We start from the raw sequence: 16,218 nt of genomic DNA, 5'->3' as shown, positions 1-16,218 counted from the left end.
GGGGCATCTGTTGTCAGCTGCTCCTCCTGCACACAGAAGCCACCGCTGACAGTTCATTCTGGGACTGGACCAGACCTGAGCGGAACGGCTTTAGAATAGGCAAGTATACAGATCTTTTCCTAACAGGGTTAGATAGAATAGGTTTAGTATTAAGTTATGACTGGATTTCCACTTGAAATATTCAACATTGCCCAGTACTGAAGCATTGGTTTGGAGTAGAATAATCTTTACATAAGTTTGAAACACAGGAATATTTCTGATAACTGGCGCCTATATTCAAGGGAACGTAGAATTCTCTGCATACGCAGAAATATCATGCAATGGATCCTACTTCTCTGCAGGAGGCGCCTCATTAGTCTTTCAGGTCACAAAGCAGCTGTACCCACAGCACTTGCAGCTAACCTGTCAGCACTCTTCCAGATGTTCTGCTGTTCCAAAGCAGTTCCACTTATAAAAGCATCTCACATTAAATTGTGTGCTTTTGATGAAATGTAACAACAGCTGAACATGTTTTTTTATTTATATCTTTGATTTAGAAGATGAAGCGTAAATCTGGACCAAGGTAAGATTTTGGTTATTCAAAATGTGTTTTTGTATTTTGGAACTATTATGACAGAGTGACTTCAACCTGTAATGATGAAATATTACAAGGGCCAATCCTAAATCATTAGTACTTTCCACCTGTGAGATTGTATAATGCACGTATTTTTAGTTTTGGCAGTGTCTCCGTTCTGCACATTACCTTTTAGCGTTTTTTAAGTCTTACAGTAAGGTTTGATACATAATTTTTTTGGGGGGACATGTAAGTCTTTTATTTGCTACAGTAATAAACTTGGATACCCATTTTTTTATCACCTTGGTTTTTATTGAGAATAAATGACAAAAAATTTAGGAAAATGTGTTTTCCTATAATTTTTCCAAACATATATTTACCACAAAATATGATCAGCTGAGTCTGCTGATTCACTTTCCTATCCCCCAAGTGTTTTTTTTCCTCCCTCTGCACATTTCTTGGCTGTTTTTTAAATGGTTGTATTCCCTCCAACTTCCTTGTGTGGAGGTACAGTAGAAGGTGTTTGGCTCGTTGACCTTTCCTGCATGGTCGAACCTGGGGAAAATTGTTCTGTTTTTATATAGCCGTTAAAGCGGTAGTTAATAGTAAAGTAGAAAAAAAAAAACCCTTACCCTGCAACAAAATGTTATAATATGTTAGTATGCATTTCATACTAGCACATTATGAAAGACTTGCCCGAAAACTAAGCCCTCCTGCAGCACACTGTCACTACTGGCAGCGCTTCCATCTTCACCTGGTCTTCCTTCCGGGTTCACGGGCTCCAGTCATTTGAATGGTGCAGCGGCGATGACGTCACTCCCACGTATGCACATGGCAGCCACAATTGTAGTGCAGCACTCTCAATGGATGGAATACTCTAAAGTGGCTGCAAGCGCTGATCAGTGTATTCTGACAATGAGGAATCCCCCTGTCAGAATACAATACCACAGCAGGAGAGATCGCTGTATCACACATTGTAAGAATGTATAATTCGGTTAAACCTGCTGGTTGAACAAAAAAAAAACAAAACTAATGTGTACATGACAATCTCGGTATACGATGATCAAGTGTGAGCATTTGATGCTTGTGCATGTTCACATTACGTATTTGTGTATTTATTGTTCAATTGTTAACATCTTTTAAAAAACACTTATAAGGAGCATGTCTTAATGCAGGGCTTAGCAAACCCCAGGCGTCAGATTGCCATGGTAACTTGAAATTGTGTCCTGACGCCTGGGGTTTTGCCAGCTCATTCACTGTTGCAAGGATGCACATCCTTGTCAGGTGGAAGCATTCAGGAAACTCTGCTACCGCCTGGTTGCTTGCACACACGATAAAGTGCACCCGGAAGAGTCCTGACCCGGATATGATGTGTATGACATCACTTTTTGTTCCCTGTTGACAGTTTCTGCACTGCATTACATTCAGTGGAGCACAGAGGAGATATGCATGTTTTTTTAGACCCTGCATGTCTCATTGAACAGATGTTACACCCTAGCACCTGAAATAACGTCATTTGCAATACATGTTACATTTTGCCACGCAAGCCGAAATGAAAGCAATCATTCTAGCACTATACCTCCTCTGTAACACTAAACTGATGACCTATAGGGGTTTTTTAAAGCATCGGATTTCATATCTATTTACTCAGTGCAACCTTATCTTTTTTTATTTTATTAAAAATTGGGTAATTTATTGCCTTTTTGTGCCCTAAAATTAACATTTAATGTGATTTTGGGTTTTTTTTTTTTTTTATTTCTGAAATTTTGCAGTTCCTAGACCTTTGCAGTAATATCGTGTGACATCCCTTGAAATTACCTAATGAGAAAACTGTCTCATTCAGTATCATTGTAACTAAATGAGACAGCTGTCTTGATTTTTTTTTTTTTCCTTGTTCAAACACTTTATTATTTCAAAGGCAAGGAAATACAGGTTTAGGACAATCCATATATATAAACAGATACAAGTGAGAACAGGTAGAAGTGGTGTCCCCTAAAGGGAGGGAAAATACATATGAGAACGTGTTATGTGGAACCACAAAAAAACATGAAGTATAGCAGTATGCTGGCAAATAGGATCCAAAAATATACTAGATTGGGAGCTCCGCTCCCTCTAATCATGTGAGGGTTCCATACGAAGCAGTAGAGGTGGGTCAGGGGGGAGTAGGGTAGAAGAGAGGAAAGTGAGAGAGCTTGAAAAAAAAAAAGAAAAAAAAGGTGGACGAGGGGGAGAAAGAGAGCGTGTGACTTCTAGGGGGGAGTAGAGACTCGAGGCCATGTCAATGCATAGCTCAGCATGTTGGATGATCAGACTAGTGGATTAGGAATTGTCAAAGAAGGAGTAATGAGTTATCAAAGTTAGGTGGTAGGAAATGTTCCAACCTTGGGGTCCAGGTTGACAGAAACCTAGGAACGGCATCTAGAATGGTGGCTTCCACTTTAGCATTAATCATAGCCTGTGTAACCTTGTTCCTAACTGCTACAGACACAAAGACAGGGACAGCTTGGTAATATTTAGAAACGTCCGGGAGGCCAAGGCCGCTTCTGAGCCTAGATTTGTGTATGGTAGAATGTGGTATGCGACGACGGATGGAGCCCCAAACATAGGTGTATATATGTGCCGTTGTAGGATAAGATAATGTGTAGGTACTGGAATGGGCAGAACTCTAAACAGGTAAAGTATTTTAGGGAGAATGGACATTTTCACAACAGTAATCCTGCCCATTCAGGCCAGTGGCAAAGAAGACCATTTGGTGGGTCAGCATGGGTGAGTAGTTAGCCGCATAAAGACCTAGAAGTTAGTTTTATGTCTAGGAAGGGGATTGAGAGAACCTGTTGTAGGTGAGCCAGGTCCTGGGGAGGAAGGGAAACATTGAGAGGCTAACGATTTCTGAGGGTTGACATGGAGGCCGGAAATAGAGCCGAAATCCTCAAGGAGCCAGAGAAAGATGGGAATGGAGGTCAAAGGGGAGGTGTGAAAGAGCATGTCGTTCGCGAAAAGGCAAAGCTTGTGGTGGGAACCAACTATTTCAAGTCCTCGTATGTCTGGATTAGCACTGATCAGAAGGGCCAAAGATTCTATGGCTAGGGCGAAGAGCAAGGGAGAAAGTGGACAACCTTGGCGGGTGCCATGCAAGATTGGGAATGGTGCTGATTTGTGCCCCAAGTATCTGACTCTAGCTGAAGGCTCACGATATAGGGAGAAGATCCAGGACAAAAAGTGGGGACCAAAGCCCCAGCGACGCAGGATATGGTCAAGTTATGGCCACGAGACCGTATCAAAAGCCTTCCTGATATCCAGGGATAAGAAGCAGGTGGGGATGTTGCGGGAACAGGCTAAATGAGTGCGAAGAACTGCACTCTTAACATTATCTCCGGCTTGGTGGGTGGATATAAAGCCTACTTGGTCATTGTGGATAAGGGAGTCGATAAACAGGTTAAGACTGGTGGAGAGGATTTTGGTGAGGAGTTTAATATCTATATTGAGCAGGGAGATTGGTCTATAGTTTTACCAGATTGAGGAGTCTGAGTTGGGTTTCAGGATCATAGAGATATTAGCCGCCACTGTATCGGGGTTAAAAGACTGGCCAGTTAGGATAGCGTTAAAGGCATTTGTTAAAACAGGAGAGAAGATGGCCACATTTCTTGTAATAAGTAGCGGAGAAGCCATCAGGACCCGGGTGCTTACGAAGCTTCAGTGCCTTGATGGCGTTCAGGGTTTCAGTTGAGGTGATTGGTTGTTCCAGGGCTTCCAGTTGGTGATCTGACAGTTTTGGAAAAGAAAGGTGGGCTAAGAGAGCTTCAACGCAGGGGGTTATTGAAGGAAGGAAGGAGTACAGCTGTGATAAGTGCTTACGGAAAACTTGTAGGATACGTTCTGGATTACTAGTAAAATTGCCTTGGCATACGCGCAGTTGGATCGGTTTAGTAGCTTGATCAAGTCTGCGAAGTGAAAGGGCTAGGAATGTATCGGGTTTGTTTGCTTTGGTATAATATTTGTCGGGACCTATGAGGAGAAAGTTCCGCCTGGTCCGTGAGGAAGAGATCTAATTCTAGCCGTGATTGCCCCAAGGCTTTCCAGGTGCTAGGTGACGGAGCGGACTGGAAGGCCTGGTGTGACTGGTTGTAAGTCTGTTCAAGACGGGAACGTTGTTGTCCTTTTCTCCTTATTCAGGAAGGATGCTTTGCTGATGCAGAACCCCCATAAAACAGGTTTGTGCACCTCCCAGAGAAGGAGGGGGGAAATGTCTGGGGTAAAATTGAGTGACAGGTGTTCTTTAAGAGCAGTCTCGATATCTGAGCTGTGAGATGGGTGGGAAAGTATAGTATCATTGATGACCCAAGATGGAAGAATATCGGAAGTGAGGAGCCGAGAAGAGGAGCTAACAGTTGTAAAGATGTGGTTGATATGCGAAAGCATTTTGTGGGGATGAGGGTAAAAAGTATATCAGCGTTTCACTGGGTTGCGTTCTCTCCATGTGTCAACCAGGGAGTAACGATGCAATAGGTTTTGAAAGGAGATTTTAGGGGTGGTTGAGGTGACTTGTCTAGAAAGGGATACAGGGTACAATTAGTCTCCGCAGATAATAAGAGTACCGCTTTTATGGCTATCTGATGGTAAGAAGATGGGAGAGGAACAGTAGTGGGCTCTGTTTGGGAGCATAGTATGTAACCATGGTAATTTCTGAATCTAGAAGTAACCCCGACAACAGGAGATAGCGACCTTCAGGGTACCTGATCTCGGAATGCAGTATAAAGGGGGCTGTGCGATGGAAGGCTCACCCCTGGACACCCCTGCTTTTTGTAGTTGCAGAGGCAGTGAAAACATGGGGTGGAGCAGTGTGTGTGGCCAAGAACGGGGATCCCAGGCAAATGCATAAAGACATCAATAAACATTTCATGTGAGAAAAAACAGTCAAAAATGTAATTGTAGTGAACTAGAGGTCGGGGCAGACTTCCAAAAAGAGCAGTGACGACCAATCTAGAGGGTGAAGAACAACCTCAGCCAGTTGAGAAGAAAATGGGCCAAGGGTAGTCATCTGGTGGGTGGACACAGTCCGATGAGAAGCAGTGGGGTAAATCTAAATGCTCATGCATGCTTCAATCCATGGAGTCTTGGTGAGCTGGAGCAGGGGAGGATAAGCAACATCTTTTTGAGTACTAAGTTGATCTGTGGCGGAGTGGGAAGGATGGTTCTTTTGCGGAGAGCAGGATGCTGACCGTCGACTAGAGCCATCTGGGGATGTCGCGGGCTCATGAAGCAGAAGATTCTGCAGCGTGTCGAGAAGGTCTTCAGGGGTCTTGCAGGTGTAATCTCAGGAACTGAATGTAAAGCGAACCGCAAATGGGAAGCTCCATCTGTAGGAGATACCATGTTGCTGGAGGATCAGAAGGTGCGGTTTCATGGCTCTGCATTTAGCAATCGTTGTGGGACATAAATCCTGGAACAGCTGGTAATAAGGCCTTGGAATGTCAGGGAACCCGCCGAGCGTGCTGCCTGCAGGAGCTGATCCTTGGTACAAAAGAAGTGGAGTTTAGCGATGATATTGCGTGGTGGGCCATCCAGGCAATGTGGGGCCAGAGCCCTATGGACTCTGTCCATCTCTAAACGCTCTATGGGCGTTTTTTTGTTTTATTATTGTAACCTTTATTTTAAGGGTAAGGTTTAGCAGCTTGCGTTAATGGATCATATGTGCAATTTTTTTGGCCCTGTTTCCACTTTTATTTTTTTTCATAGCAATAATTATCAATAATTATCGTAGACTGTATCCTATTATCATTGCCCTTGTCTACAGACTGATTCCTGGGAAATTGCCAGGAGCTGATCTATGCCCAACTTTCTGAATGTTTTGCTATGTCAATTTTTATTCTGAGTAATTAATACATAATTATATAACTGCTAACTTTTCACCAGTAGGTTTAACAACATTACATTTGTCTTGTAAATTTCCTCAAACACACAGTGAATATTTAATCCTTGCATTAAATTCTCAATATTGGTAGTGGTAGTGTGGTACTGTGTTAGCCAGCGGTTAATGCAGAAAGTTTGGCGCACGTGCAGCAGCAGAGCAGGTGGCCCTCAATGCCCAGATGTCGTGTGTGTGTGTGTGCGTGCAGTCACAGTGCCACATAATTTGGAGCTCCTCCTGGCTTCAAACATCACAGCCTAATGCAGAGAATGTAGTAAGGTAAAAAACCTTGTCATTACAACCACGTCGTCAGCTGTGTCCAATGACACAGCAGATCATAAAGCAAATACTGTTGCCGGTTTTCGGCAGCACTTTCCTCATGGTGTCACACCGTGAGGAAAGTACTGCCAATAACCAGCAAATGTGATGGGAGATATGCACTGATTATCAATGCTCTGATTATTAGTGTCACCCGTCAGTGCTATCTGTCACTGCCACCCATCACTGCCGCCTATCAGTGCCCAACATTGCTTCCTCATCAATGCCCATCAGTGCTGTCTATCAGTGCAGCCTCATCAATGCACATCAGTAAAGGATGAAAATTTACCTGCTTGCAAAATTTTATACTAGAAACAAAGAAAACCTTTTTTTTTTTTTTTTTTTTTTCACCTTTTATTGCTCTTTTTTGTTTTGTTTTTATAGTTCTAAAAATAAAAACCCCAGTGGCGAATAAATACGACCAAAAGAAAGCTCTATTTGTGTGATAAAAAGATAAAAATGTAATATGGGTACAGTGTTGCATGACCGTGCAATTCAAAGTGCAACAGTACTGAAAGATGAAAATTGGCCTGGGCAGGAAAGGGGTGAAATGGCCCATTAAGCAAGTGGTTAAAAAAAAACCAAACATGGCATACTTGCTCTGTGCAATGAGGAGAATGTGACATCTTCATAGCATCCATGGAAGAAATCTACAGTGTATTGTCTCAGGTATTCCTACTCAAACCTTTTATACATGAACAAATTTTATCTTAGGGCTATAATAGTAATGTCAGTCAGTTCTTTACAGATTAGTGATGTTTCGGGATATCTGCCAAACAAGAACCCAGGCAGTGGGAAAAAAACCCCCCCATTAAAATGGAACTTCATCGAAAGAGGAACGTTCTGATTATCCTCCCCCCTTCCTCCAGTGCGGAGTGTTTTTATTTCAATTGTTATTTCTGACAGGTACTTGCTCCCACTTTCTCTCTGCTCACGTAGGTGGGCAAAGCAGAAGTTTGGCCCACCTCCATCCATACCCGCAACCTCCTGGGACACATTACATGTCCCAGAAGACTGCTGGACCATTGAAAAAAGTGCAGCACGTGCGCAGAGGGAAGCTGGCTGTGAAACACCAGGAAGTCACAGATGGCTATCCACAGGCAAAATGGTAGCGCTGGGGACCCGAAGACTAGCCAAGAACTGGCCTGAGGGATGACATCACTGGGTCCCTGGGCTGGTCTGTATATTAAAAGTTAGCAGCTGCAGTATTTGTAGCAGCTGACTTGTAATTTTTTTTTTTTTTATAACAAGATACTCTTCAACCACCCTTCTGATTGTGTGGTCCCATTTGAGAGGTTTACCCCTGGCACAGGAAGTAAGGGGACACAATTTGTGGAAAATCCTGGTTCTATCTGTTCTTCATTCTTTCCTAAACTTAATATGTTATAGTTAGAGTTGGACTGCAATGATCTATCTTGTGAAAAATAGATGACCAAAATGATTCATATTCAGGATTTACATAGCGCCAACAGTTTGCGCAGCACTTTACAAAAAAAAGGCAGACATTGCAGTTACAATACAATTCGGTACAAGAGGAATCAGAGGGCCCTGCTAATTACAGCTTACGATCTAAGAGTTGTTTTCTTACACATTTTCTTTTTTATTACATACAGGCAGATTTTCCGTGAAAACATGAAGCGTACAAGAAGTACAGGAGATAATGTAGAGGTATGAGTATACATACAGTGAAATAAATAAGTTTTTAATCCCCTGCTGATTTTGCATGTTTGCCCACTCACAAAAGAAATGATCAGTCTAAAAATCGAATGGTAGGTGTATTGTAACAGAGACAGAATAGCAACAAAAATTCAAAACAAATGCATGTCTAACAAATTATGCACTGAATTGCATGTTCATGAGGGAAATAAGTATTTGATCCCCAATCATACAGCAGGATTTCTGGCTACCAGGTGTCTTTCATACAGGTAACAAGCTGAGATTAGAAGCAATCTTAAAGGGAGTGCTGCTAATCTCATTTTGTTACCTGTATAAAAGACACCTTTCCACAGGAGCAATCAAACAATCAGATTCCACCATGGCAAAGACCAAAGAGCTGTCCAAGGATGTCAGGGACAAGATTGTAGACCTACACAAGGCTGGACTGGGCTACAAAACAATCGCCAAGCAGCTTGGTGAGAAGGTGACAACAGTTGGTGCAATCATTCGCAAATGGAAAAAACACAAAACAACTGTCAGTCTCCGTAGGTCTGGTGCACCATGTAAGATCTCACCTCGTGGAGTGTCAATGATCGTGAGGAATCATCCCAGAACTACACGTGAGGATCTTATCAATGATCTCCAGGCAGCTGGGACCACAGTCACCAAGAAAACAATTGGTAACGCAATACGCCGACAAGGGATGAAATCCTGCAGTGCCCGCAAGGTCCCTCTGCTCAAGAAAGCACATGTCCAGGCCCGTCTGAAGTTTGCCTCTGAACATCCGAGTGATGCAGAGGAAGACTGGTTGAAAGTGTTGTGGTCAGATGTAAAAATGATGCCAAAATCAAGCTCTTTGGCATCAACTCAACTCGCCATGTTTGGAGGAGGAGGAATGCTGCCTATGACCCCAAGAACACCATCCCAACTGTCAAACATGGTGGTGGAAACATTCTGCTTTGGTGTTTTTCTGCTAAGGGGACAGGACAACTGCACCGCATCAAAGGGACGAAGGACGGGGCAACGTACCGTCAAATCTTGGGTGAGAACCTTCTTCCCTCAGCCAGGGCAGTGAAAATGGGTCATGGATGGGTGTTCCAGCATGACAATGAGTGGGCCAAAATCCCTCCTGAGATGTGTGCAAACCTGGTGGCCAACTACAGCAAACGTTTGACCTCTGTGATTGCCAACAAGGGATTTGCCACCAAGTACTAACAAACAATGATTATTACTAGTGGCTATACCAACTGCTAGCAATACAGTAATCGTCTGTGCAGTGAGTATAGAGTCGTATGTACAGTGATTATAGGTTATAAAATAATCACATTTTGTTGTTTTGCAGCCTGAAATGAAGACTTAACACGGTTTTTGTTTTATCCAGCTGTATTTACTCAGTTCAGCTTATATTGTCCAATTGAAATATATAACAAAACCATGTCATAAAAAAAAAAATCATAAACAGAATCATTGTGTTGATAAAAGGATCACCCCCCTCCTAAAAATGACTTGTAAACTGAATCGGATGTAGCTAATCACCTTCTCAATGTCACACAAAGCCACTTGACTTTCAGCTGTGGTCATTTTGATTAGCTCAGCATGATAGAAGCTTTCCTGAAGATCTCTGGGTTAAAGTTGTGGACAAGCACAAGTCAGGAGATGGATACAAAAAAATTCAAATGCTTTTATCAATGCCTAGAAGCACAGTGAAGTCTATCTGGTACAACATAGACCCTCCCTGGATTAGGACGTCGCTCCAAACTGGATGAAAAAGCCAGGAAGAAAATTGTCAGAGAGGCTACCAAGAGACCTGCAGCAACTCTGAAGCAGTTGCAGGAATTTATGACAGAGTGGTAATTGTGTGCATGGGACAACAATATCATAAATTCTCCACAAATGAAGCTTGTATGGAAGAGTTTTAAAGAAAGGCCACATGCAGCCATGACTGAGCTTTGCCAAAATGCACCTTGAAGATTTTGAGGCCACATAGAAAAAGGTGTTATGGTCAGATGAGACTAAAATTGAATGGTTTGGCCTCAACACTACACGATATTTCTGGTGGAAATCCAATACAGCTCACCATCTAAATAACACCATTCCTACAGTAAAACATGGAGATGGTAATATCCTGCACTTTTCAGGATAGAAGTAAAAATGGATGGGGCACAATGCCGTCAAATTCTTGAGGAAAATCTGCTGCCCTCCACCAGAAAGCTGTCAATGGGAAAGTTTAAATTCCAACATGACAATGACCCAAAACACACAGCAAAAATTACCACACAGTGGTTGAAGGACAAAAAGGTGAATGTCCTTGCATGGCCTAGTCAGAACCCAAACTTAAACCCCATTAAAAACCTGTGGAATGCCTTGAAGACTACAATCCACAAATAGTCACCCTCAAATTTAACGGAGCTTGAGCAGTTCTGCAAAGAAGAGACAGCAAATACTGCAAAGTCTAGCTGTGCAAAGTTAGTAGAGACATATCTCAACAGAATAAAGGCTGTAATTAAAGCAAAAGATGGTTCAACAAAATACTGACACATGGGCGTGATCCTTTTTCCAATTCAGTGATTGTTTTTTAAATTTTTTAAAAAAACATTTCTGATCTATTTAAAAAAACAAAATTTCTGATATGTTGTTGTTATTACTTTCACTTGGATATTGTAAGTTATACAGCTGGATAAAACAAAAACTGTCTTTGCTCCTAACTGGCCACAGGCAGCTGGAATCTGACAGCTGTGAACCTATAAGAAATCTTCCATGACCTTCCTCAACACTCCATTCCGAATGTGTTTTTCAGTGGTCCTGGGTGCCCAGATGAGGGAGGCGGGTAGCCACTTTCTCTGACATTTGGACAGAAAGCTGTGTTTTAACTCTCTGATTGCTATGACCGGATCCTGGCAGCTAAAGGCAATGTGCAGAATACTGTATATTTTTTATTTGGTTATTATGCTTAAAGCTAACTTGTACATTAAATATAGAATTGAGATTTGAGCTTTTTTTCTCATATTCCCCAGGCGGTCATTTTGATTTACTGAAAAACACTGTTTACAGGGCTTAATATCTGAAGATGAAATCTGCACAAATTAAGCAATGACCCATTTCACGTCTCTCTCTTCCCTGCCCCCCTGTTCAGGTGACTCTGTATGATAGTTTAGCTGGAAATAGAGAGAGCGTCTAAAATAAACAGATTCTGCTGTTAAATCAATCAATACGATAAATCAAAATGAATATACAGAATAGTTTCCCTTTAAAAGGGCTCTTAGCATTGTGTCTTCAAATTTCTCCTGCTCTTCTACTACATCTTCATCTCAAGTGTTTTAGCAGATAAGGTCTTACATCTTAAAAAGTCACAAAAGGTATATCTACTGACATAACTGTATGTTTAATAAAAATATAGAGCTAAAATATGCAAGTTTGAATGTACATTTATTTATTTTTCCCAGGATCAACAAGCTGGTAGAGATGAGGCATCAAATGGAGCTAACCTTAAGACTACCATGTCAGCATTATCAGTGATGCCAAAAGCCCGGCGTGGCAGACCACCTTGTAAGCATACTCACAATTTGAAATACAGGCAATAGTAGGGATATATTGCAACATGTGGAGTCTACTTGTATTCACATCTAACTGTTCATCTGAGTTTTTGGCTGCACACAAACTGACTGCAGCTAATTGGCCAGTTTATATGCAGCCATAGCACAGTGTAGCTACGTCCAATGGCAGTGTTTAGCCACCTCTGAACGCAGCAAACTATCTGCCCCTGGCTACCCATCTGTATGGAGCCTTCAACAGCATATCCTTCACATTGGAAAGATATTCTGTTAAGTCTTCAGGACAGGAAGTGAAGGGAAATCTTCCTAACGAGACACAGTTGGCATAACAACTGACAGTGGTTTTAACCCACCTCTTACATTATCCAAAATGAAAAATACGTCTTTGGTTTACATTAATTTCTTATTTTAATGTCCTTTTTATCGCCAGCTCCTTTAACCTACCTGCTCTTACTGAAACCTGGCTTCAGGAATAGCCTCTCCTTTTTCCCTCTCCCATAGTGGCCTCCACTGGACGTAGTCACTCACCCAGACCCAGTGAACAAAAGGACATAGATTTGGAATCCTTCTGTCCCCTCAAAGCACTTTTCATGTTCTTCCCTACTCTCTCTGTCCTCCTTTTCCCTCACTAAAAACAGAATCAGCCCCTGACCACTACAGCCTTGTTAAACAGACAACACCAGAGGTCTCGGAAGATCTAGCCATACCCTTGAGTGACTGTGGCATAAAATCCTAAAATCCTGGCAAGGCTTTGTCTTTTACTGAATCCATGTGGCCAAACAGACATACAGTATTTCATCATTCTCATCAATACCCTCTCATCCACTCTTTTCTATGTTTAACTCCCTACTTTATCACTCTCTGCCTCCACCCAGTAACTCGCTCACTTGCCAGGGCACTGACAGTCAGTTCAAAAACAAGATGGAAACAATTTGTGTTGAGATCTCTACTGCCCAGATATCTTCCCTATCTAACATGTCTGCCAACACGTTCTGTACTTTCCCTTTTTACTCTGTTACCACAAAGGAGGTCACTAAACTTTTTGCTAACACCCAACTAACCTGGCTCCTGGTCTCCATTCCCACATAACTACTCTGGTCACCCTCTTTCTCTATTCTACACTGCATAACTCACATCTTCAATCTCGCCCTCTCTACTGGCATCTTCCCTACTCCACAAAAGCATGCACTGGTAACCTCCATACTTGAAAAGCCTACCAGTGTGAGCAACTCATCCCCTTCCTCCCATTTACCTCCAAACTGCTAGAAAGCCTAGCCTAGTCTAGCTTTCAACTGCCACACTCCACAGAAAATTTGCCCCTGAAAGTCTTTAATGATTTACTATCTGATAAAATAAACTAAACGGGCACTCCTCTGTACTCTTTCTTCTAGAGCTTTCTGCTGCCTTTAATACAGCTAACCACCCAATCCTCCTCCTGCTGATTCTCCTCTAACTTATCTCACTGCACTTCCAGTGTTGCCTACCACTTTACCGCTTCCTCTCTCCATAAGAGTCCACCAAGGCTCCATCTTTGGACCCTTTCTGTTTTCTGTCTACACCTCCATCGGTCAGCCTCACACCGATTCCAATAACACCTCTATGCTGACATCACCCAAATCTATTTCTGTACTCCTTCTGCTCATCCTGTCAGTCTCCTTTTACATCATTGATTTACTAACTATCAGTATGGATATATAAAGCTAAATTGCTGACTCACAATGATGAAAACAAACAAGCACTTGAACATTAAAATGTCAAACCTGTGATCCGATCTGACCGCTTCCTGATACGAGCATGGTTACGTCCCAAGTGTAAACTCCGCTTGTGACATCAGCAAACTCATATTAAGAAGCTGTTGGAACGGGTTCCAGGATTGATATTTTAATGTTCAAGCGCTTGTTTGTTTTCATCATTGCAATTGGCTAAGTCACACATTTATCATTAAACTGCTTATACGGTTTTACACTGTGGGTCTCCCTGTTTTTTTTTTTTCTTTCATACTGCACATTCTGGTGGAACATTTCATGATACTGGATAGGAGATCCTAGTAAACACAAGTGGAGGATTGGTGGTGATATTAGTCCCTTTTTATAGATGGCGTACTCATTCATAAGCTTTCACGACTTTCTTTGCAAAGGGTCCACACGTTCTGGTAAGAGTCCTTTGTCTAAGGTGGAGGTTCACCTGGGTGTTGACAACTCAGGATTAGAAAGATCCCTTCACAATTTCACACGAATTTGGACTTGTGTGAGACAATTTTTTTTTCTGTTTAATTTTCACTTTTTTTATATATTGAGTCGCGCTTATTTTAATTATCATTGGTCACTGGCAATTTAGCTTTATGTTTCTGTATGCAATTTGTCTTATTATTTTTGCCAGCTGCTATTTTTCAATCTGCCAGCACAATATCACATTGTTTACCTATCAATATGGATATTACACCACTTTCTCAAACTCAGTCTTTCCAACATGGAGCTCATAATATGTTGGTCACCTTGTGCCTCCTTCTTTCATATTTCCATCAAAATGAATAGCACAACAATCAGTCTCTCCCCTTCATGCCAGGGTGCTATGTGTAATCCTGGACTTTGGCCTGTACTTTCAGCCCCACATCCAATCACTGTCCAAATCTTGTTGTCTTAGCCCCTATAACAGGGGTCTCCAGTCTTTCTAACAAAGGGCCAGTTTACTGTACTGTATACAGCCATGGCTCCTTAAAGAATTGAGCTCTGTCATTTCAAAGACATTTTTTCTACTTTTTAGGGACTCTTTAATGACTGGCATAGTACAACTGGATTGGCGTTAGGCCAATATTTAAAAAGGGGTCACAAGCTTTACCAAGTAATTATAGACCTGTTAGTCTAACGTCTATAGTTGGGAAGATACTGGAGAGTTTACTAAAAGACCACAGATGAGTTCTTGCTGGTAAAATGTATTTTAAGCAACAGAGAGCATGAATTCATGAAAGACAGAAGTTGTCAAATCTGATTTCTTTTTATGAGGGGGTGGGCAAAACCTTGGACAGAGGGGTGGCGGTGGACGTGGTATACTTGGATTTTGCAAAAGCGTTTGGCACAATTCCCCACACACGGCTAAAGTCTACAGGCTTGGAAAAATCTGTATGTAAATGGGTAGAAAAGTGACTAAAAGATCTTATTCAGAGAGTATTGGTTAATGATTCATACTCTGAATGATCTAGGGTTGTCAGTGGTGTACCCCAAGGTTCAGTGTTGGGACCCTTACTTTTTAATATATTTATAAACAATATAGAGTCTGGGATTAAAAATCCCATTTCAGTCTTTGCAGATGACACCAAGCTGTGCAATGGAATAACGTCCTTACAGGATGTCTCCAATTTACAAGCTGACCTCAGTGCACTGTTTAATTGGGCAACTATGTGGCAAATGAGGTTTAATGTTGATAAATGTAAGGTTATGCACTTGGGGGCTAAGAATATGCATGCATCATACATACTAGGGGGGTACAACTGGGGGAATCAATGGTGGAGAAGGATCTGGGAGTTCTGGTAGATCACAAGCTTAATAATGGCATGCAATGCTAAGCTGCGGTTTCTAAAGCGAACAAAATCCTCTCTCTCTCTCTCTCTCTCTCTCTATCTCTCTATCTCTCTCTATCTCTCTCTCTCTCTCTCTCTCTCTCTCTCTCTATCTCTATCTCGAGTATATACCTCTTAATACAAGAGAGATATCATTTACCTCTGTACAAATCATTAGTAAAACCTCATCTGGAATATGCAGTTCAGTTTTGGTCACCAATTCACAAAAAGAACATTAGGGAACTGGAGAAAGTACAGAGAAGGGCAACCAAACTGATAAGAGGCATGGAGGAGCTCAGCTATGAGGAAAGATTAGAGGAACTGAATTTATTCTCTTGAGAAGAGGAGATTAAGGGCGATATGATCAACATGTATAAATACATCAGTGGTTCATATAGTGAACTCGGTGTAGAGCTATTCACCCTGAGGTCATCACAGAGGACAAGGGGGCACTCTTTACACCTGGAGGAAATGAAATTTAATCTCCAAACACGGAAAGGTTTCTTCACATTGAGAGCAGTGAAAATGTGAAATAGACTCCCTCAAGAGTTGGTTCTGGCCAGCTCAGTGGGTTGCTTTAAAAAAGGCCTGGATTGTTTCCTAGATACACAGAATATAACTGGATACTAACATTTATAGGTAATGTTGATCCAGGGAATATCCAATTGCCTCTCGG

General features: G+C 41.9%; 1 protein-coding gene across 1 annotated transcript in view; it reads left to right on the top strand.

The window, feature by feature from the left end:
• The window catches only part of PHF11 (PHD finger protein 11), a gene marked incomplete at its 5' end in the record, with an annotated part of 75,037 nt that overhangs the window by 53,551 nt on the left and 5,268 nt on the right, over positions 1 to 16,218 (top strand). Inside the window, 3 exons of the mRNA XM_089654377.1 lie at positions 537 to 562; positions 8,393 to 8,447; positions 11,879 to 11,981. Of these exons, the coding sequence (XP_089510503.1) occupies positions 537 to 562; positions 8,393 to 8,447; positions 11,879 to 11,981 (184 nt within the window). The remainder of the gene's footprint in view (positions 1 to 536; positions 563 to 8,392; positions 8,448 to 11,878; positions 11,982 to 16,218) is intronic.

This window comes from Staurois parvus, unplaced genomic scaffold, assembly GCF_062004578.1.
Source record: "Staurois parvus isolate SC_StPar_1 unplaced genomic scaffold, SC_StPar_1.0 ptg000761l, whole genome shotgun sequence".
Taxonomy (NCBI): domain Eukaryota; kingdom Metazoa; phylum Chordata; class Amphibia; order Anura; family Ranidae; genus Staurois; species Staurois parvus.
This window is presented reverse-complemented; position numbering and strand designations above follow the sequence as displayed.